General features: G+C 47.4%; 6 protein-coding genes across 10 annotated transcripts; 2 read left to right on the top strand and 4 right to left on the bottom strand.

Annotated features, from left to right (window-relative positions):
• Nucleotides 1–3,497, top strand: LOC101778520 (protein IQ-DOMAIN 14). 4 transcript variants are annotated; one of them, XM_004984279.2, is made up of 5 exons: nt 1–253; nt 756–906; nt 1,025–1,336; nt 1,478–1,720; nt 2,435–3,491. In XM_004984279.2, exons 2-5 carry the CDS (start codon nt 814–816, stop codon nt 3,224–3,226), a joined length of 1,440 nt encoding a protein of 479 aa, XP_004984336.1. In that variant the 5' UTR covers nt 1–253; nt 756–813; the 3' UTR covers nt 3,227–3,491. The 4 variants fall into 4 exon arrangements, with proteins under 4 accessions (XP_004984336.1, XP_022678841.1, XP_022678842.1 ...); XM_022823106.1 differs by having other exon boundaries at nt 458–906; XM_022823107.1 differs by lacking the exon at nt 1–253 and adding an exon at nt 263–646.
• LOC101779467 (probable diphthine methyl ester synthase) lies at nt 3,459–6,335 on the bottom strand. The gene is made up of 6 exons (XM_004984282.3): nt 5,918–6,335; nt 5,681–5,805; nt 4,909–5,138; nt 4,437–4,476; nt 4,085–4,176; nt 3,459–3,932 (listed from the first exon to the last, which is right to left on the bottom strand). Exons 1-6 carry the CDS (start codon nt 6,065–6,067, stop codon nt 3,751–3,753), a joined length of 819 nt encoding a protein of 272 aa, XP_004984339.1. The 5' UTR covers nt 6,068–6,335; the 3' UTR covers nt 3,459–3,750.
• A 122-nt stretch (nt 6,336–6,457) lies between these two features.
• LOC101779860 (sanguinarine reductase) lies at nt 6,458–9,581 on the bottom strand. Its single transcript, XM_004984283.4, has 9 exons — nt 9,078–9,581; nt 8,674–8,786; nt 8,489–8,542; nt 8,304–8,388; nt 7,769–7,874; nt 7,341–7,427; nt 7,157–7,254; nt 6,950–7,059; nt 6,458–6,722 (listed from the first exon to the last, which is right to left on the bottom strand). The coding sequence occupies exons 1-9, from the start codon at nt 9,535–9,537 to the stop codon at nt 6,657–6,659; spliced, it is 1,179 nt and encodes a 392-aa protein (XP_004984340.1). The 5' UTR covers nt 9,538–9,581; the 3' UTR covers nt 6,458–6,656.
• A 2,457-nt stretch (nt 9,582–12,038) lies between these two features.
• LOC101780276 (50S ribosomal protein L6, chloroplastic) lies at nt 12,039–14,925 on the bottom strand. Its single transcript, XM_004984284.4, has 3 exons — nt 14,773–14,925; nt 13,570–13,878; nt 12,039–12,564 (listed from the first exon to the last, which is right to left on the bottom strand). The coding sequence occupies exons 1-3, from the start codon at nt 14,805–14,807 to the stop codon at nt 12,228–12,230; spliced, it is 681 nt and encodes a 226-aa protein (XP_004984341.1). The 5' UTR covers nt 14,808–14,925; the 3' UTR covers nt 12,039–12,227.
• An 821-nt stretch (nt 14,926–15,746) lies between these two features.
• On the top strand, nt 15,747–17,140 carry LOC101780672 (uncharacterized protein At5g39865). Its single transcript, XM_004984285.2, has one exon. It carries the CDS (start codon nt 15,888–15,890, stop codon nt 16,488–16,490), a length of 603 nt encoding a protein of 200 aa, XP_004984342.1. The 5' UTR covers nt 15,747–15,887; the 3' UTR covers nt 16,491–17,140.
• A 1,384-nt stretch (nt 17,141–18,524) lies between these two features.
• On the bottom strand, nt 18,525–21,591 carry LOC101778124 (E3 ubiquitin-protein ligase SINAT3). 2 transcript variants are annotated; one of them, XM_022829856.1, is made up of 4 exons: nt 21,365–21,591; nt 20,355–20,580; nt 19,652–20,038; nt 18,525–19,174 (listed from the first exon to the last, which is right to left on the bottom strand). In XM_022829856.1, the coding sequence occupies exons 2-4, from the start codon at nt 20,553–20,555 to the stop codon at nt 18,854–18,856; spliced, it is 909 nt and encodes a 302-aa protein (XP_022685591.1). In that variant the 5' UTR covers nt 20,556–20,580; nt 21,365–21,591; the 3' UTR covers nt 18,525–18,853. The 2 variants fall into 2 exon arrangements, with proteins under 2 accessions (XP_022685591.1, XP_004984335.1); XM_004984278.3 differs by having other exon boundaries at nt 20,355–20,577; nt 21,365–21,590.
• Between the last annotated feature and the right edge of the window lie 941 nt (nt 21,592–22,532).

Below are 22,532 nucleotides of genomic sequence, written 5' to 3'. Positions count from 1 at the left end.
AGAGATTCTCGTGTGGATGTGGGGTTGCCTCCCTTGTCCATCTCTTTCAGATGGGGAGCTCGGCCCGCTGGCCTCCCACTGGACTCCCCTGTTCTCCTCTCCGATGTGGCGCGAGTGAGCGCGACAGCTTCTCGTCTATCTGAGCCGCCTGTCCCGTGTCCTCAGCTGTCCGTCCAGCTAGCTCCCCGCCGGAAGCGGAGAGCGTCGGATTGGATCCCCTCAAGACCCGGGAGGAGTCGATCAGGACAGGCAGGTAGGTGCTCGGGATTTTCGGCTCCTTCCTGTCCCGATGGCGATTTGTTCCTCTGTCGCGTCTCCCAATCCCTCTCGATCCGGAGGGGAACAGAGCGGCTCAGATTCAGGGGCGACGAGTTCCTGTCATGTTTGACTGCTGGCCTGTTTCTTTCTGGTGTCTGTTCAGTTCTTGTTTATTGCCATGACGCATCTGTGTCACCAGCGGAGGCGTTCAGGCTTCGGATTGCTGGCGTCGGCAATGGCGACCCTCCTGATTTTTCTTTGGTTCAAGGACAGAAATTCCTTGCTGATTTCTTGATTTGCGCGGGCATTTAGTGTGGATTGTGTTCCCGGCAAAGTTCCGTCCTGCCACACTTTCAGTCTATATTTCCGTGGATCTCGCGATCGAGACGTGTGAACAACCGCTTCTTTATTCTTTCTTTTTAATCCTCTAGTTTTTATTTGAGTTTTCTTTTGCATGTCTGGTGATGCTGATGTAGTGATGCGTGTTTTTGCTTCAGATAGTCATCACTCGGCAGATAGAGCGTCGCCAGTAGCCACTATCGCTCGCCCGGCGACATGGAGAAGGAGAAGAAGAGGAGGAGCTGGTTCGAGCGCATCAGACGGCTCTTCACCTCCTCCGAGCCCAAGGAGAAACCGAGAGCTGACAAGGTTCGATCACCCCTCATGTCACTTTTCTTGTGTTAGCCTTGTGTTTCGATCGAGGAGGCAAGCTTTGTCGATCGGTGTCCATGGCAATGGCGGATGATGACGATCGATTCCTGCGCAGAAGTCGAAGAGCAAGCGGTGGCTGCCGGGGAAGCTGAGGACGCAGCACTCGTTCGCCCTCCCGGCGCCGGCGCCGGCGCCGGCGCCCGCGGCCGCGGCTGCAGACCACGAGATCAGGCAGGCGGAGGACGAGCAGAGCAAGCACGCCATGACCGTCGCCCTTGCCACCGCGGCGGCAGCCGAGGCTGCGGTCGCCGCTGCGCACGCCGCCGCCGAGGTCGTCCGCCTCACCGGCCAGCAGCCCGCGCCCCCGCCGCTTGAGCAGGAGGAGCATGCCGCCGTCTTGATCCAATCTGCTTACCGCGGGTACCTGGTACGTGACACGGCTAGTTGATCCAGCAATGCAAATTCTCGATTTTGTAACGGGGATCACTAGTGAATTGGACCGCTTTTGCCATGCTTTCTGGGGGGCAACATCCATGTCACTGACTGACGCTGGTCACTCTGAATGCAGGCTCGGCGGGCGCTGCGCGCGCTCAAGGGTCTGGTGCGGCTGCAAGCGCTGATTCGGGGGCAGGCGGTGCGCCGTCAGACGGCGGCCACCCTGCGCGGCCTCGAGTCCCTGATAAGGATCCAGGCCCGGCACCGCTCCAAGGCCGGGGGCCCCGACCACCTGAACGCGCTCGACGGCGCGGACGACGACGACGACGCCCTGCTGCTGCGGCGCAGCCGGGAGCTCTACGCCGCCGCGGTCCACGTAAGTCACGCCTGTCCTGCTCCAGGCGGTTCCGGTTCCGCTGGCCGCCGGAAGCGGTGCCGCGGAGGCGAACGTGCGAATGATTGGCGCCGCACATGCGCGGCATGTGGGTAGAACCGTAGAAGGGTCGGCGGGCGGCCGGCAAGGCGGAGGCGCGTCGCGTCGGCGTGCCGTCCGATGGGCGCGCACGCCACATGCCCGTGCGACGTGCGGTGACTCCTCTTGGGGTTGCCGGCCGGGCCGCCTCGTGTCCCGGGACCGAAGCTACTCCAACTCTACCCCCCGCGTATAGGTCTGCATCGGGCTTTGGTCGCCGTGCACGTGGGTCGCAAGCTGCAGAGTAGCAGTAGAGCACAGTAGCGCGCGACCTGCCTTCCTGGTCTGTTTCGACGCGTCCGGAGTAGTTCCAGCCGTGCTGCGCTGTGGCCAGCTACTTGCTGCTCCCTGTGCAGGGCGTGGACCGCGGCCTCGTACTGGAAGTGGCAGGTGTGTGTGTGTGGACCGCGGGATCTACTGCTAGCATAGATGTTGCAGAGAGGAGGACGCGTACACAGTGCGATCCGATCGTGTACCACGTTCACAGTTTGGCCAGCCGCCGGCCGTGGCGGCCGCCGTGCATGGCTTCTGCACGGTGTCGGTAGGGGAAGAATGGCGGCCTATGATTCGGGTGGTATGGTCTCTCTGATCCAGTGTTGTCTTCTGTGTTGCGCGCAGGAGCAGCAGCAGGCTGGCAGCAAGGGGTGGGACAGCAGCATCTTCTCCAAGGAGGAGATGAGCGCCATGTCGCGGAGCCGGGAGGAGGCCGCGCTCAAGCGCGTGCGGGCGCTGCAGTACGCCTCCGTGCAGAGCGAGAAGCTGGGCATCCGGCGGCCGCCGCCGCTGTCCAGGGACGAGGCCGCCGACGCGCTCACCCAGCGCTGGAGCTGGCTCGAGGAGTGGGTCGGCTCCCAGCCCTTCGACAAGGACGTACCCGTCGCGCACCAGTCGCCCTACAACGCTGCCGACGGCACCGCCAAGGCCCGCCAGGCGCTCGCCGGCCTCGGCGGCGACGCGGACAGGCTCGGCTGCTCGGCGCGGCGGTCCTTCGTGCGGACGAGGCGCGCGCCGGCGCGGGCGGGCGACTACTACTACGAGGACGCCGCGCCGTGCTCGCCGGCGCCGTTCCCGGGGTACATGGCGTCCACGGCCTCCGCCAAGGCCAAGTTCCGCTCCATGAGCACGCCCAAGGAGCGATCCGCGGGCACCGACGCCTTCTCCGAGCACTGCTTCCCGTTCGCCGACCGCATGCTCTCACCGATCCCGTCCATGTCGCCCATCCCCTCCATCGCCAGCGACATGGGCTTCGCCAGGTCCACCAGGCCGCCCGCCGCGCAGCGGTCTCCGAGGGTTAAGGGCCCCATGACGCCGGCGAGGTCGCGCTCGCGGAGGTCGCCGAGCCACCACAGCTTCGGCTCCGAGGCTGCGCTGCACCAGCTGCAGATGGAGCACTACACACCAGTTCGGTGAAACAAAACTGGAGTGCCTTGATTTTGCTTTGTGATGCCATACCCACCCAACCGTGCAGTCAGTCCATCGGTGGCTCATCTTTTGTGAAGATACAGTTCCCTGTTCACATTCTTTTGTTTGTTCACCTTTCTTGCCAGGAGGGTTCAAGTGTTGTTCAGTAATGGAATGTAACAATGCAACATGAATCGCAAGCTTAGGTGACCAGCGCCACAATGTAAGAACAGGAATTATATGAGCAGTCAAAAGTATTTTGCATTGAGAAGAACATACACTCCACCCCTCTTTCATTCTTGTATAACAATTGTAATCTGAGCAAGTAAACTACTAGTGCACCCAATCGAAGAGATGGAGCAAACCTTGAAAGTGTTGTTTGAGGGCATTTCTATCCACCTGGCTACAAGTTGCTCCTTTGACAACTAAGTGAGAAAACATGTATTGATCTAACAATGCTGACAGGAAATTGTCCCATGATTCCCTTCATCGATACAAAATGTCAAACACACATTAAAAAAATTCTGAAACTACTACATCTTGTAAAATTCTAGCATCTCTTCTTCCAAAGGATGAGTCTCCCCCACTATAATCAGGCAGTGAAGGGGTGGGCCAAAATCAACGTCTAATAGCTTCTCCATAGGCCCAGCAACAATCTTCTGATCATCACTTCCAAGGCGTGCCACTCCTATGCACAGTGTATTCCTGCCATATGCTGGAGGCAAATGATCTTTGTCAATTAATGGAGCACTAAGGGAGAACTACTATTTTCGCATAGCAAGAATAAAGACATCTTTTCCTTTAACAGGCAGAAAGTTACTGCTTGGAAAGAAAGCAAGCTAAAGAAATGAAGTTCAGATATTCTACCAGATCCCCCACGCGATTCCTCCACCTCCAAAAGCTGACTTATTGCAGTGTTTACAGACATGAATCTTGGTGGTTCATAGACTTTTTTCCCTCTGCAAGTGGGCACTCAAAGTAAATAAATGAGCAAAAGATGTACCTATCACTTATCCAATAGCAATATAAACTGAACCACAGCTAGTGAGGACCGCTTCCATCTCACTGTCACTGAACACTGAGCAAGCCTTGAGACAACAAATGCATTGGCAGAACATTTTCAGTGCCAAACTGATCCTCATTAGGATGCAGTTATGCACTCCAAGGTAATGAGAATGGTAATCCAGAGGCAGCGAAGTATGCTATATTACATTATTACCTGGCTAAAGATTCCCATGTCGGTTCCTTCACACGGATATCTACATTGAACACATTAAATCAAATATTTTAACAACGATATCACTGAACCAAGCCCTCATAGTTACAAGAAAAAGCTATAGCAGTACAAGAAGATAAACTAGCGGTTTCCATGCTTTTGTTTAATGTGTCATTTTAATCTTATATAGAGGAACAGAAATGAACATGATAAGAAAGATCTTGTGCTTTAAATCACATAGATGAGGGACTGAACAGAACTATACCTTAATTTTGTGGCAGTCTAATAGTTTAAGCATTGCTTGTATTTGCTTACAAGATACAAGACCAAGATCTAATCACTTATCAGTGTATCATGTGCTGAGATTTAACTTTAGGTCACATTACACATGGCCATGAACTAATGATCACTTGCCTATTTTCTTGTTAACAATGGATTAATATAACATTGAAACGGTCAGGCAAGAATCACAAACCAAGTAGGCAAAGCGTGTGCAGCCCAAGCCGGGAATTATTTTGAATCTTCTCGTAGAAGCTATCTGGTCTCCATTCCTCTGTGAAGAATGGTATTGAGATAGTCTCTCCATAGCGGTAAAGTTGCAACCCACAAACTCCAATTGCATTCATGACGGATGCATTGTGAATCACCTTCACTTCTACCCCCATTTTCTTGGCACGAACAACCAGATCGGTATGTGTAGTTGCCCTGAAAATCCCATCCCAATGAAAACAGAGAAAAAGAAATTACTCATAACACTAACAAAAGCTTACAAGCAATCCCAATCAGACTTCCAACATGCGCAATGGCATACATGTGTTTGTACATAAGCAGAAAACAAAGAAGCTCTTGCCTACTGTTCAACAAAGGTAGGTGTAAATATGTATCTGGCATAAATTTATCATGTATAGACATGGCACTGGCATGATGAACAGATTTCAAGCCTCAAGGAGACAACCAATCAACTCTAGGCCTAGAAGACATCTATGAATCATGGGCTGACACAATCCAACAAATTTAGACGAAATTCATGCATACAAATCCACCTAAGAACATCTTGGTACTAACAGTGCTCGGTGTGTGCTCCATCATTGGTATCCTCAAGTTCATGGACACCAACTCAACAACAGAACGCCAAATTCAATCACTCGTATCCAGAACTCTATTTGAGAGATGAGCACGCATCTGCCATCTACAGAAGCTCCAGCACAGCCAGCTCAAAAACGGGAAAGAAGCAAAGCGACAGTTACCCAAACGGGTCGCCGACCACGAGGAAGGCAACGTCCGCGTCGGCGGCCTCGAGCAGCACCTGGTCGACGCGCTCCTCCACCATCTCCCGGTCCGCGACCGTTATCTCCTTCCCGTACAGCTTCTCCTGGACGCAACAAACGAGCGAGCGGCGACGCCTGTGAGCAACAGCTCCCCGGACTGACCACGGAGGCATTTCATTGAACAGGTGGTGGGCGGACACGAGAAGGGAGCCGTACCAGGTTAGCGAGCGCCGCCGGGTCGAGGCCGAGGGAGAGGAGGGAGGTGTAGGCCTCCATGTAGATCTTGGAGCAGCTGCGCACGGCGTCGAGCCCCCGCACCGTGATGTCGCGCTCGTCGCCGAGGCCGAGGCCCACGATGTAGAGCATGGCGGCGGCGGTGGGTGGGCGAAGGACGGAGTGGCGGCCGGAGGAGGCAAGCCTCCCCGGGCAGGGCGTTGAACCCGAGGAATTGGGAGGAGGAGGATCGGCGAGCGAGGTGCCCGGCGGCGTTTGCGCTGCCTTGCTCTGGTGTAGCCGGCGGCGGCTCGCGTGTTCGGGGTGGGTTTGTCCTCCGGCTATTCAGCGGCGCATGCTTTCACAGCCCTAAAGCGTTCGAATTCGGGCCGTTGGGCTTAGATCCGACGGCTCACGGTTGGGGGATCCATGATATTCGGGTTGCAACCGATGAGCGCCGCGCCGCCGCCTGCCGTTCTCCGGCGAGGCTCCAGACTCTCCGGAGCACCAAGGTCAAGTACGAACCATCCAGAAGAAGATCCATCCAGTGATCCAGTACAATTGCACGCAAACGACCAAATAAATAGTCCTTGCAACTCGCAAGCGTGTGGCTAATGACCTAAATCTCTGTACACGGCTGCTACAATTATAGTTACTACATATGCTGCTTGCCTGCTTCTACGGAATTATGCACGCTACAGTATGATATACAGTGTGCAATAGAGATTCCCCGTGAGTGCCACTATGTTGATTGGGCAGAACTGAATAGCTGCTCCCATTTCACCGGGTCCGTCCCAGGTCCTTCGCCCTGAATTAGCATGATTACTCCCATCTCAGTCCAAGTTAAAAGAGATTATTGCAATTGCTTGCCAGAAAAAAAAAAGCACAACTATGTAGCCAGTGAGGTCCATTTTTTGGTATGCGATTCTGGTAACTATATTTTTAGTCTGAAAGGAAGCACAATTTATGTTTGCAATGGGAAGAATGATAAGCATAGCATGTCATAAGCACCAATTGCGTCGTGCCCAAGAATACCTTCACTGAATTAATCTCGTATATCTGTCCTTCAGTGGATTCAATATCTAGAGCTTGGATACAGGCCTCTGCCACCACCAGCCTGCTAACTTCTCCCACAAGCTTGTCACCTAGTAGGATAGCGGGAAAGTGTTAGAAGAACCAAAAAACTTATTTTTTTTTTAAAAAAATCACCATAAGATGCAGCAGAATAACGAAAGGAATAACCTTTGCCTATGACTACTGCTCGCCGCTCTCCAGCTGTGGCTTTAAGAAGTGTATTAAGATCATACGAAGTGTACGGCCCATCAGTCAATCTTCCAGGCCTGTAAACAGCTCATATCATGTCAGAATAATATATCCATGATGTGTCCACTGTCCACCAATACAATTTCCTGTGTATAAGATGAACCTGATAATGGTGAACGGTATCCCGGAACTGCGGACAAAGTCCTCTGCCATCTTCTTGTACTTGAGCACACCAAAGAGATTCATGATACTGAAAAATGCACAGCATAATCGCTTAAGGACCAAGGTTCAAATTATGTGTAACATAGGACCCAATAGAATAAGAAATGCTATCAAGGTGAAAAGAATGGAGACCTGAACTGTAGAAAGTAGAATTAACAAGTCATAATGTTAGGTTCGCACAAGAAATATTTATGACTTCCTGACAGAAAATCAATTGCTAAATAAACTAGTATGATTTTGCATATATAAACTCTACACATAAGACGTGTTGCATATTGTTTTACAGGTATCATAACATTCATCATTACTATTATGTCATGAACTTCAATTGTAAATACTGAAATTCTTCCTAAGAATTGTAAGGTATACCTCCATGGTATTTCATTGTATTTTGTAACACCAATGGATGACACAAAAATCAGTCTCTTGATTGTCCGTGGAAGAGCGCTAACAAGATTTCGGATGCCATCCCAATCTATCAACAGGAAATGTGTGGTAATTAGTGAGAAAGCAGTAAGATATTGTCTCAACTCTCACCCATTAATTAATCACTGGCACTGTTAGCTTGCATATGTGGCAAACATGGATATAGCAATAATCATCAATATGCGTGATATTACCAGCAGAATGTACATAATAAAAACTTAAATGGATGTTTAGAACGTGAGACAAACAAACAACTCATTAGCCCTCTAGCACATCTACATTTCAGGTTTTTTTTATTTGCCTCATTCTGGAATTGAAAGTCTCCTACATCAAGATTATCCTTGCAAAAACTCTTTCATTTACTTAACTTTCGTGATAGAGTATTTAAGAGAAGTTTAAGTGCACGTTCTTTTTAGCATTACAGCAGCATCTTGGGTGAAAATTTAAACTCAACTGCAGAATATCAGGCAGTGCATACCTACACGTTCTGGAGTGTTATCTCCATCCCAGCGCTTTGAAGGAAATGCTGTAGTTCCAGTGCAACATATCACATGTGTAACTCCCTATGAAAAGAGACCCCTATATTTTGACTTATTCAATCATTGCAGAAATATAGCCCATAAAACAGATAAATTGTAAGAACTCAAAGAAACAGAGTTCAACCTCAAACATTTGTGGATCCAAATCATTAGGATTTCTTGTGTCCCCTTTGTAAACCTGTCATAAAAGATAAACTTGTATTAGCACTTTGGCAGGAGTCACTCTAGCTCAAGTCACGACACAACGCATATTATTTTATCTCGAGAGCACCTGGGAAGAAAAAAAGAATGCTAAAACTACAGATGTACCTGCAGCACACTCTCATCCTGCTTGCCAAATAGAGACTCTGCCTTTTCGGGGTTTCTTAGGAGCAACCTTGACTTGATGTTCCTGCTGAGCAAAGATGCTACAACCAACTGCCCTGCAAGGATGTACTCAGTTAATATTTTGAGAATTTATCTCGCAAGCAACACAAGAACTAAGGCTGCAGGACACAGCAACACAAGTCGGAGAAAACGTATGATGTAATGCAACTCAAACATGCCATCCTTCGTCCAACAGTATTTAGTATACCGCATGATTCAAACTCGGTCGTTGATATTAGGCTATTGTAAAATTCAGAGATAAATGAGCTCTGCAGCTTTACTGTATAGGAGCCGAAATACTAGCAATGCTGGAACAGAGACAGAGAGCAGCGGTATCTCTGTCTTACCAACGCCGCCGGTGCCCCCGACGACAAGAACCAGCTTGGAGGACGCCTTGGGGGCCACCGCGGCGCCGGTCTCGCCGGACGCTTCCGACCGCGCCGGCTGCTCCTGCACGGCCCGCGGCTCAGCCGCCGCCGCGAGCCGCCACCTGCCGCGACCTACCACCGCGCCGCACGCGAGCGGTCCGAGGGAAGCCGCGCGCGACCGCAGGAACGCCGCTCGACCGCTCCTGCCCGGCGGGGCGGCGACGAGCGGCGAGAGGAAGGGGTTGAAGTTGAAGCAAGCCACCGCCATCGTGGGGCCAAGAGCAACAGCGGGTAGAGAAACGAACGAGAGCACAAGCGTGCGCGGCGCGGCGGCGGCGGGAGCAAAAGATATCGGAAGGGAAGGCGAGGCGCCGAGGCGGGAGGGGACGCGAGCCACCGGATGCGGCGGCGGCCACCTGGCCGCAGTCCAGCCAGGCATCGGACGCCCCGGTGGGGCCCGTGCGGGTGAGTGGCTCGACGACGACGACGAGACGCAGGCACGCAACTGACCCACAGACTAGTGTTCCGTAATTGTGCCTCAGATTTTTCATGCATTCTTCATTCTGACAAATTCAAAAACACACCTTTCACAACCTAGATGTGACCCATTCTCTTGTTAGTCCGAGAGGAGCTGGCAGTCTGCCATGGCATGGGCATTCAACTATTGCAGTGTTAGGGTCATCTTCACGACTTCACCCCAGGCTACAGCAAGCGGACTCAAACCACCTCCAATTTTATCTCCATGATCTTGCTGTTCTCTTGCACTCCAACTTTCAGGCCTCCAATAACATCTGGTCAGACCATTCCATGCCACTCTAGTATATCACAAACACACTGACATGGGCCAAAACAGGAAACAAGTACACCATTAACTGACTGCGCTCTTGTCGTAGCCGTTCACAGTGATCCCGATGTTAACTTTCAGGCCCTTTCTCAGGGTTTAAAGTAGATACTTTTTTAATGAACTATGTAGAAGGGCTGATGATTATATTAAAAAAAGAATAAGTCCCAGAGAGTAACAAATAACATCGGTCAGTATTTTGGGACATCAGCACGCGCCGCACCACTCAACTAAACTTAAAGTATAGCTTGATGTTACCTGCGGTATGTTAGAGGTGATTAGATTGTCAATTGCCACAATGAGTTTGGTGTTTCAGCATGTTGTTTGGTTGGAATTTTCCAAACTGAAACATGAACTGTTTTCTTGTGCAATAAAATGGCACATGGCATTGGTCTCTGTTTCTAGAAATGAAATCGGGTAAAAAAAAATCTAAAACTACACTATGAACCCTTTAACATCTGATCTCCAAACGCACCATGTTGCAACCCCATCTAGAATGTTTGAAGATACTGGTGCAAATAAAATGCCAATCTTTTTTTATCAGGATCATGTTAATATGTAACATATACATTTCTTTGCTAAAAAAATATACATTTCATTTCCCTTCTAATATCTCATCTGCTTTGGTTGCAGACTTTATCAAGCAGCCTGAATTTAGTGCTTGCTTCACATTTTTGTAATAAGACGATAAAGATAGGAGGCGCTGTTCATGCACTCTTCATGCTGGCAAATTCAGAATCATAGCCAGGACAATCCATCACATTTATAGGATGATAAGATAGGAAGGCCCTATTCATGCATTTTTCATTCTCACAATTCAAAATCGTAGTCAGGATAATCCTGAATACTCCTTGTCATTTTTCATGTTATGGAGCATAGATGCTGCAAATTGCACAACTTCAATAAAAAATTGAAATGATATATGGAAGCCACAACATATACAAATGAACAATTTCTCCATTCCAAATCAAGCCTTTTTTAGCTTTCTGGATTCTAGCAAATTTTATGTTATAGATCTAGCATCATAGATCAAATTGTAGGCTTTACATCAAAGAAAAATAAAATAAATATATGAAAGCCATAAGAAACATAGAAACCAGTTCTCTACTTCTTGCTTTGGTAGCGTTTGAAAAAAAAAAAACCTCATCCGACCAATTGCCAATTGCGCTTACATTTATATAAAAGCTTTCAGGGCTCCGATATGGGCCACCCGTGTCGTTCGCGTCCTGCCGCTGATCATCGATTAATCCAATGTGCACAGCGACTTGGGCATCAATTGATTCAACGTGGGGCTATTCTCCACTGCAGCTTCCGCATTGGTTGGAAGCAATCGATCAATATAAGGCCCAGCGTAAATAAAGATAATCGGAGTATCTTGTTTACCATTTTCCTGGTAGAGCCTAGCATCGAAAGCACCCCTCACATACTGGGTTCCTACTTCCTCAGCTAGCAAACCCTGAAATAGACCCATGCTATTCATCACACTCTAGGCTTGCCAGAGCATCCAAACCAATGAAGCTTCTGTGATCGGCACGACTTTCTAGCGATTCACAAATCTAGGATGATGAGAGAGGACGCCCGGTTCAGCCAGTCACCTAGCCAGACCGCTTTCAGTCTTGAAGTGGCTCAGTCAGTACGTTCTGGGCTCAGTTGACACAGATCGATCAGGCTTGTGAATGAGAACAAATATGGACACAAGTAAGGCATGCTCTGAGCGCACTCTCGTCGCCCCCGCTCACAACCTGTCACAGTGATCCCGCTGTTCCCTTTCACTTCAACTTTCAGCCCTCCTTCCCTAGAACTTCTGGAACAGCCTCTGGAATTAACCAAACTTCTTAAACCCATGGAAACAGGAAACAGGTATCACAATAAGGCCTAATTTGGAAACTCCAATCCCTCTAGGATCCTGGACTTTTCACTGGATAGGTAATCCATGAGGATATAATTTTAATTATCATCTTAGTTCTTAGTGGGGGTTTTTCCATCCCTGGGTTTTGCTCCTCCTTGCTTCCAAAAGGTGCCTAAAGGATATTCCTACCCATCTTAGCCTTTGGTTACCACTTGCACATTGATCAGGGTCCCAGGCATTGCAGGTCAAGTATCATCAGTGCTGCTGTTCTTTCTTTTCAGTGGAGTAGCATAAAATGCTTGGAAGGCCAGGGAATCGTGGGATGGTGAAAGTGTAGATCTACATGCCATGATAAGAAAAGGACGGGATTTTCTAAGGGCGGCCTTAGTACGTGATGATCATTACAGTGTAAAACCACAAAAAAACAAAGAAACAGTTTCTATTTCTTCTTCCCAGCTTTGCCCTCCTTCCTTCTGACAACCTCATCAGCATATCGGATACCCTTTCCCTTGTATGGCTCAGGTGGTCTCCACTTCTTTATGGTAGCAGCAAACTGACCGATTGCGCTCTTGTCATAGCCGCTCACAATGATCCTGGTGTTCTCTTCCACCTTGACCTGCAGGCCTTCTGGAACAGCCATCCGGACAGGGTGCGAGAATCCCAGATTCATCACGAGATCGTTGCCCTCCACCGCAGCACGATATCCAACACCCACTAATTGAAGCTTCTTATCGAATCCTTTGGACACACCAATGATGATGTTGTCGGTCAATGTTCTGCATTGAAAATTTGCACCTAAGTATTTAGAGGAAGACGTGAAGGACAGACAAGATAAAGAATCCATAATATGATTTCTCTAAGAAACTTTCAAAGATCACTCAGTAAGGAGATCATTGATGCTTAAGGCAAACAAAATGTACATACTCTGAGTGAACTAGCAAAAGATTAAACGAAGCACAAAGGATAAAACAGATAGAGAATATGGTGATGTATCACACCTTTACATTCAATTCTTGACCGTACATAAAGTACTCTTATGTGTGTATCTTAGCCAAGGTGGGTACTTTCCCCACGATATCTCTGCTCCTTTTATTCATTAAGATAATGCCAGGATAAATTATAGCCCAAGTGGTACAGACACTTGATGATGTTTGTTATAGATAAAAGAGATTTCACAGTTCCTGAATACCAGAAAGAAGCAATAGCATAGTCTATTTCCTTGGCACCAATACTGGACAGAGAATGGTGAATGCAAGAAGATAGACATTTGTATGCAAATCTTTTTCAGACCAACTAGAATGCGGCTATTTTTCTTAAAGCAGATCGTTTAAGTGTTTTTTCTCAGGTCTAGAACAAAGCAAAGCCATCACATTTACTGGTTATTGGCAAGACAAGAGGTCAGAGAAAAAAATAAATACATGAAGCACAATATCGCTATCTAGAATCTGAATCCTTGTAAGAGCTAATAACATCGTAGGACTGTTTATCTACGCATATACTGAAAATAGCATGTGTTATACAAATTATTCAAGGCACTGGTGGTATCACAATGAAATATTCATGAGAATCAATACTGCTCCTCAGCTCCAGACTATACAAAGTGATAGCTCAACTATAAGAGTTGTGACAAGAACAGAGAGCTCATGATTTGGCAGCTAAATTTAGGAATACCGGGAGAAGATATATAACACAAGAATAAATGTAGTGAAACACATTATGGGAAGTAAATCAGCAAAAAATGATATGGGAAAACTCATTTTTAGTTTCCAGTTGCCATTTACCTGAAAAGTCCATGCATCTGGTTCGCCCTCTTAGTCTCCGCAGTCTTATAAAGTCTTAGCTTACCAGATTCTTCTTTCACAACTTTCACTTCACCTGGATAGCTCAGTGATAACTCCCCCAGCGGACCCTTAGCTTTGACAAACTGTTCCTCTAATGTGAGAGTAACATTTGATGGAACATCGATGGGCTTCTTTCCAATTCTAGATTCCTTGCACTCCACTACTGTTCTGACAAATCCAACTCTGCCAGCAGGGATAACACGAGGACGAATCCCTTGTGTCTTTCCAAGGAAGCCAGTTCTTGAATTGCTGGTTTATTTCAGAGAAAGTAAGAACCCCACTAAAATTTCCATATTATATTTTAGAAAAACAATCCTTCCTATTAGACAATAATGGATCAATTTGATTTAGACACTTTATTAGACCAAAATGAATTTAGACCAAAATGAATTTAGAACATGAATGCTCAGCACAACGTTTGCTACTAACTAGAAACATGGGATCTTCTACTTCTAAAGACCAAACAGTAAAAGCTACCAACCCAAAACCGGTTGCTAAACTGTGCCTTCACCTTGAACTTTGTAAGTGCAAATCCAAGGCACCCTGTCATATGTGCTAGTGCTAATGAGGATCATATAGCAGTAGATTATCAATCAGTGAGCCCTGGAAGCAAAACAAGGTCCTACATCCAAGCTATAGGCACTGAACTAATAGGTAACATTTCTGTAAGACAGAACACTAAACCCATCCAAATTGCTGTCCCATTCGAGATACAGCGCTTCCATCAGGAGCCTGCGACCTCCTGCGGTAATGCAGGAAGATGTGGGTGACTGCATTTAACGGAATTTCCCTACAAAACTAGTCCGATTGTTGGCAGGCGCCCACTCCAACTGCATCAGGATAAAGAATGTCTGGATTCACCACCAGCACTCCAACAGTCCAGTAGTCCACCCTTCTCCTTTTGATGGCGGAGCAGCAAGACAGTAACCAAGAAAATGTCGGTTCTTGAAAACAAGAAGCCCGGCAAATCCATCCAGGGCAACGAGGACATACGCCACGCAGCAATCCTTGACCCACGATGCTGGAACCGCAGCACTTGGCGCGTGTCAGTGGAGGGCCGAGAAGAAAACCACTCTGTCCTACGAGCCCGAGGCAGCGAGGGGCACTGACAGGAAGGAGAAGAGACGGCGAGGAGGGGCGTACCAAGGGAGGTGGAGGGAAGGGGATAGGGACGCCATGCTCGGGCGCTCGCAGTCGCCGGAGGAGCTGCCTCCGCTCGGTCGGTCGGTCGGTCGCCCTCCGTGCAGGGCCGCGCTGTTTTCTTATCCTGACGCTCGGTGGGAGATAGCACACAACCGGTTGCCTTGTTCTATTATCCAGGTAGCACACAACTCTGGGTACTGGGCTGGGCTCAGACCAGGCCCGACATAGATATGGGCTCAGCCCGTAAATGCGCCAAGGTTAAACAGCCCGTTAAGATTTCTATAGAAGTTTTTTTAAAAATAAAAATAAAAAAAGAGAGAGTACAGATGGATATGGGTACAGGTGGATTTGTTGGGAGGGAAAAGTTAAAAGTTATATCAGATTGGAACATCTTATGATGTAAGACGTTAATCTTGGCTCTATAAAAACATTGAAAAGAGGATTGAGATAACTAACCTATAAGAAGGGCAATGGCACCTAAATTCAATAGAATATGAGAGGAGATCTTTTCACATTCGCAAAAGCTTCTCTCTCGACGCTCAATACATCACGATCACAGTACAATTAAAAAAAAGTAAGGCAATTATTACCTCCATTTTATTTTGAATTACAGGTCGTTTTAACCTGTTTGTCTATAGATTTTGTTATACAAGTATATAGGTATATTATAAGTATATATGTATATTATGTTCAGATATATAGAAGAAACTACATATGACGGATGATCTAATATTTGAAATGGAGGGAAGAGATTAGTTGTCAACCTTTTGTCAACCTTGTGTGTAATGGTTTTTTTTAAGGATCCAGGAGCAATGGTCCTGTTCGCTTCAGCTTATAAGCCGGCCGAAAAGCTGAAACGGCTGATTTGTTGTGAGAGAAAATTATTATTTGGTGGCTGCTAAACCGGCTGAATAAGTTGAAACGAACAGAACCAATGTCGTTAGCCGAAAGCTTCGTTGTCATCGTCAGTTCGTCACCAATAACCCAAGTCAGAAGTCACAAACACGAAGGCACCAAACCACCAATCCTCTCATTCCCCACACTTCGTCTTCCCTTTCCTCCCGTCGGAGCTCGGAACCCTACACAGTACACTTCACCGGAGGAGGCAGCCGGAGATGGACGACGTCAGCGGCGGCGCACCGGGGGCGTGCTCCAAGAACAAGAAGTCGCGGCACCTGGCCCGGTCGCTCACCTACCACCACCCGTACCAGGGGCGCCACCTGCCGCCAACGCCGCCGTCGCCGGCGCCCAACCCGCAGCGCCCGCAGTCAGTGGTCCTCTACACGACGTCGCTCCGCGGCGTGCGCCGCACGTTCGCGGACTGCTGCGCGGTGCGCGCCGCTCTGCGGGGGCTCCGCGTCGCCGTCGACGAGCGCGACGTCTCCATGGACGCCGCGCTCCGGCGGGAGCTCCAGGGGATCCTCGCCGCGCGGGGCCGCGGCTTCTCGCTCCCGCAGCTCCTCGTCGGGGGCGTGCTCGTCGGCGGCGCCGACGAGGTCCGCCACCTGCACGAGTCCGGCGAGCTCCGCCGCGTCCTCGAGGGCGCACCCGGCCAGGACCCGGCCTTCGTCTGCGGCGCCTGCGGGGGCTTCCGGTTTGTGCCCTGCAACGCCTGCGACGGCTCCCGCAAGGTGTTCGTGGAGGCGGAGGGGCGCGCCCGCCGCTGCATCGAGTGCAACGAGAATGGCTTGGTACGCTGCCCCAATTGCTGTTCTTGATCGCTCAGTAGATGAATCCACCATGTTAACAGTAGTACGAGAACCAAAGTTAGACATGCGGAGAGAAACAAAGAATTCCTTGTTTCCTTGGCCCTGCACACATTTGAAGATTGGGTGTGCTGTTAGTGTTTGGGAGGAGAACGAATGGTTTCTTGGCCCTGCACTTGTGAAATCTGCAGCGCGATGATCGCACCTGGTGATTAAGGTGCCATCTCAAAATACTATACATGTGTTGTGTCTATGAAATGTGTCGGGGAACCTTCTTCATGTAGTAGAAGATGAACCAGAGGATTAGAGATTTAGAGGATGTACATAGAAGAAAGGTGGAGCCTTCCTTGTTTCCGTTGCCTGTTGTATGTTGTAAACCTTGTGGTTGTGTACAGAGTTGGAGATTGGGTGTGGTGAATGGCGTTAGTGTTTCGGTAAGATACCAATATGCCAATAGGGTTATTGGCTGTATAGTTGTATAAAATCTGTGCAATGGGGAATCACAAGTGGTGATTAAGGTGCCATCTGATGTATATTTGTGTGTCTATGAAATGTATATTGAAAATTGATGTCTGGAGTGGGTTTGATCAATGTAGGTAATGGAGGCTGTGCTAAACATTATTCATTGTATATATATCCCCCTATTTTGCTGTTCTGTTTTAGACGTTTGCTTGGCTCCTAGGTAAGCATTTGTTGTGCTCTGAATTCTGAAACATGTGATGTGCATCATTTTTTTCTTCTAAAACCATGTGCATATGATTTTACGCTTATGTTATTCCTAGATTAGTAGTGACACATTATTTTACACAAAAAAATGAAGCATCGCATGTCTTGAAGAACCCTAGTGCTGTGGTTTGCAATACTATGATCATGCAGGTCAATAGTCAAGTTATATATTCAAGAACCTCATCTGTAACCGCAAAGTGTGCAATCCGCACTTTTGTCTTGAAGAATCTGCTGTGTAGTGAGTTGTGATGGAGCCAGCCCTTTAGCCTGATAGAAGTCTTTCCACATGACAGCTTGGGGGGGGGGGGGGGTATATAGATGGCTCAACATTTCAGAGAGTTAAACTAGTAGAAGATCAGTATTGTGAGTCTTTGTTCCCAGAATACTAATTCGAGTTGGTGAAATGTATGAAGTAGACAGAGCGACCCACTAATCATATTGATAGAATGAACCGATAATTTCATCATCATTTAAGGTGGTGTTTTATTGCAATTCACAGGAAGGAAACCAGTAACTAAATTGTAGTGACTCTTCAACTGAAAGTTTTTTTTTCCGAGCAATCTTCAACTGAAACTTTGGATGAGCTTGAGTAACCTGAGCGTGGGAGCTCATGCCTTGTACATGGAAGGAGTTTTTAACTTGTAAAGATATGGTCATTGTATGAAATAAAAAGCTTGTCTGTTTCTTTCATATTTGTCTGTAATGGCTGCTCCTGTTGAAGATTTATAATTTCCGATTGTACAGAAAAGAAATCACGAACTTCAGATGATACTTCTTATAGGGGCATTGCTTGTCTTTTATATGTGAATAAACTGAAAGTTTGGATTTAACAATTGCGTAGTTGTTATGACATCATATAGAAAAGTACATGTTTTTTTTCCCTTGTAACTGTGATTACGCTTTTGGGACACATGCTCAGTTTCTGAACTATCCCACTATTCACACGAACAAGATCTATAGAAGGATCAAATCATGTTGCTGAGACAAACTTCATTGTGTACGTCAGTATGTGATGGATGTAAAGGTCAATAAAGAGTTCGAACGGAAGTCTGAATGCCCGGTGCTGAGTAATTGCTCGTAGTACAGCTATTTGTTTCTCCAGGGGTTTGTCTCCCGCGATGCATAATTCAAACTTTTTGCAATATACATTTCAAAATCCTGACATCTGGAGCCTACCTGTTTGAAACCTTTCTCCTTTTTTTTTCAGTTTACTTAGCACTTCATTTCCTATCTGCTCTGGAAGATGGCATGAGATGTGTTGAACCCTCCTTTTTTAAAAAAAATCTTGAACAGGTGGCACTCCAGAAGGGGTCCTTTCTAGCATTTCACAATACTTAATTCTCTAGCATATATCATTCGCATCTCATGAGTTGCCATTAGATTCTCCTATACCACAGAATGGCAGCTCCTAGACAGTTCAAGCTGAAGAGATCTCTACGAATTCTACATCAGTACCGTGCTGGTTTACATGAGATGAGCTACATCCACCAGAACCAGGAGGCTACAGAAGCCAGAAGACAAATAGCAAACTAGAGCAGGCTAAAAAAATTACGAATTGTCAGTTCCTGCACGCGGCTACAGCTCTTGCTAATGTGATTCATGACCTCAAGAGGTCAGTACAGCACGAGGAGGGTGGGCTCCTGATTATCCTACTGCTCCTTCCAGATTCTCCCGGTGACCCGCAGCTTGAGCTCCTTCCTGTCACCGCCTGAGAAAAACAGGGCCATGTTCCGCTGGATGATCAGCCCATCATAGCTGTCACGGACCTTCCGATGGCTGTCTCTGATGCTACGGGGCACTCCTTGCCAGATCATCTTGCGCCCAGTGCCTCCCACCTCCAGGCTGTAGCTGTAGTTCTTCGCTTCCACGTCGTCTCCCATGAACCTCAGGAAGGCAATGTAGACAGGTGCCATGCCCAGCTGAAAGGCTTCAAAGTGTAAGCAGAAGTATTGGCCAAAGCAGCTAAACACCTGCATGAGATAATTATAATCAGTTTGTTTACTTCATCATTCATTCAATGGTAATGACAAAATTAATAGACATCACATTTTTGTTGCACTGGAAGAAATCCATGAGAGAAGGTTTCAGATAAAGAAGCAATTTGAAATGTTTTGCGCTCTTGACTTGAAACAGTCAAAGACTGTTCATCAAAATTAGATGAACATGGATCTGTACAAGCAGTGCCTTTGTATAAGAAAATTATTTTCAACCCAAAAAGTGTGTGATGATCAGCACCTTTATTGTATTTTTATATGTGTGACAACTAGTTGCAGGTTGATAAACACATGCCACACTAATATTTGACAAATATGCAGAAAGTTTCACTTCAGAAATGTCCACAAAAAGCTATAGAAAATTGAACTTCAATCTTTGCGGAAGTAAAACAAGTTTCGAAAAAAACACCTAATAGAAATTGTTAATCAACACATTGATGAAACGAGTAATACCGTAAGCATCCAGGTGGCATTTTCAACTTCATGAGGGTTTGGCTTGACATAACGATGGTTGAAGGTGCAGCCATTGTGCATGTCAACTTTGTGGTCATCTTTCAAGTGATTTACCAAGTATGGAATGTCACCAGCAACCGTGCATTCAGATCCAGCATATGGACAACTATAGGGCCTATATTGGCACTGTGACTCATGCTTCAGTTTGCTGTAGTAAGGATATATGCCTGAGCACCCAAAGGTCTGGTACTTGCATGGAAGTTCAAGAGATGCAGCCACCTTCTCGAGAGCAAGGCATCTTATGTTACCCAATTCATGCCTACATGTTGGACAGCGATTATGAACCCTTGGTTTGCATCCAGAGCACAATGTATGACCATTGGAGCACTGCACAGAGAAAACATGACATTACTATCATATGAAATAAGATTTTACTAGTTTAATAGGAGATATACAGCAGAGCATCTTTCTGTTCCGCACCATATACCTAACAGAAAACACATTTGTGGTTTCTAAACACTGTAGATTGAACATCTCCAGGAATTGAGATGGACCAGACTAAAAATGTGATAGCAGTTCATAATACTGAAAGCAACTCTTGAACCAGTAAACCATAATTTCCATCCAAATGACTAGATTTGAAGAGGGTTAATTTAATACAGGCATATATGTAAACATGCAATGGATCGGTACGCATGTGCACCTGATGAATAGGAGGATACATGGCACTCAAGCAGACTGGACATTCCAGAAGTTCACGCACACTGCTAGACACCACCACATTCGGTTTTGGTGGATGCTGAATATGGTCGCCAGCGAGTTCCGTAACGTCTAGTACCTCAGTCTTTGGGGGATCAATAACCTCAGAACAGGAATCATCAATATAACCAGCTGTAGCCATCATCAGGGTCTTGGAATTATATATCCTGCTAAGAGAAAAGGACAGATATATTAGTATATTACATTACACAATACTATTTAAAAAGCACGGGAAAGATACATTCAGTCAGTCAGCAGTCTGTATCATTTCATTACCATCTCTTGAGTATAAGCATAATTTTACATGACCGGGCACTGTTAAAATATTTTGAAATAAATTATAAAAAAGAAAAGATTTTGAAATAGATGGAGCACGGTCTCTAGGGTCTAAGTGATGCTTTCAAGTGTTGACCAGGCAGGTTTTCCTACTTACGCAACAGATATCTCACAAGTCCCATGGACTTGTTCAAAGTTTCCGGGTAGACCTCATATCGAGCTTTTATTAGTATGCCTTTCACAAGAAGAAAAGGTGTACAGTGCTAGTCATTTTTCATTCGTTTGCGTGTAATCTCAGTTCCTTCGAATTGAACACTGTGGTTAACAACCAAAGCTTTATTCTTTTCTGATCTCCTATTGATAAAAAAAATCGCATCCTGGTGAGGAAGCAAGGAGATTTACACAGGGAAGAAGCGCATCGAAGCGGCACGAAATCGCATCAGATCGAGAAACTAAACCCCAAAACAAACCCTGCTCAAACCCTGGCAAACACGCAGTTAATCTTAAACCCCTTCGCTTCCATCCACTCGGCCGCATTCGAATCGCTCGAGCAGAGGCGGAGTCGCCTCGGCAACTCCTCCCCACCCTCCCTCCCTAAAAACCCAATCTTTCGCCCGGAAAACCATAAAAAATTCCCCAAGAAAAATGAAGCAGCAAAGCCTTAGAGCAGGGGTTTACCTCGGCGGAAGAGGGGACGGAAATGCGGAATGGGTCTGCTCGGCCGCCCTGATCTCGCCCGCTTGGCGGCGGATGGCTGGCGAGGTGAGGAGGCGGCGGCCGAGATGAGAGAGAGGCGAGGGATTTCGAATGAATGCTCCCCTCTCTCTCACTCCCTGTCCCCTCTGCCCTCTGGTTGTTTTTGTTTTCTTCCTCTGGTTGTTGTCTCGTGAAAGTCGTGAAGCTTTTTCGTTCCGTGCGCTGCTTGTTTGGATCCTCCGGCGCCTCGGGACTCGCCCTTCCATTTATTCAGCCATATTTATTATTAAAATAAATTAATTTAAAGAAAGAGCCATAAACAAATTGGTACTAGTATGGTCTGCAAACAGTCAATTTGACCCCTCTCTTGGGAAAACTTTGACTAATTTTGCGTCATGATCCAAGTGTTTATTTCAGCGATGTAGCCGGCCTCCTTGACCGCTTATCCTTCTCGCCAACCGTGTAAAAGGCGTCGCCCACGCCCGACGGCAAAGATTGGAATTGCCAGCTTACCTGGGTGATAGGCACCTGGTAGCTACGAGGGCCCCATTATTTTTTGCCCGTCCAAACGAACAAGAAGCATTACTATAACAAAAATAAAAGAAAAAAAATACTCCCCGTATAAAAATATACTACCATGTCATTTTAGACTTCTGAAGTGCATTAAGATAATTCCTTATTTGACTCCAGACAAATGACTCGTTACTTTATTAACTCTCGAAATTTCTTCCTTCCTTATTTGACACTGATTTCAACTTTCATTCCCAAATTAACACTCTGATGGATTTTCCGTCCGAAGAACCGTTAAATGCCTTGCGAAAAGATGATTTTGACCCTATAGGCCCCACCACTCTTCTCCCTCCTCTGCTCCACACCGCACAGGTCCTCGGCGCTCCTCCTCCTCGGCGCTCCTCCTCCTCGCGCTCCTGGCCACCACGGTGTGCCTCGCACACGCAGGCGCCGAGTCTGCAGCGTCGCGCTGCTCGCTCGCCTCCGGCGGTCTCTCCCCGACCGGCCCGGGCTCCGACTTGGAGTGCTGGCGGTCGAGCAAGAAGGGGCCTACCGCGCGGGAGGCTCCGTCCCGAGGCCTAGCGGCGGGAGGCAGGTGGTGCCGAGGCGAACGGGGTTCGGGCTGGGCACGGCCGGCGGC

The sequence above is a fragment of the Setaria italica genome, chromosome IX (genome assembly GCF_000263155.2).
Source record: "Setaria italica strain Yugu1 chromosome IX, Setaria_italica_v2.0, whole genome shotgun sequence".
Taxonomy (NCBI): Eukaryota; Viridiplantae; Streptophyta; class Magnoliopsida; order Poales; family Poaceae; genus Setaria; species Setaria italica.
Note: the sequence above shows the minus strand (reverse complement) of the source record. Positions and strands in the feature narration are given on the sequence as shown.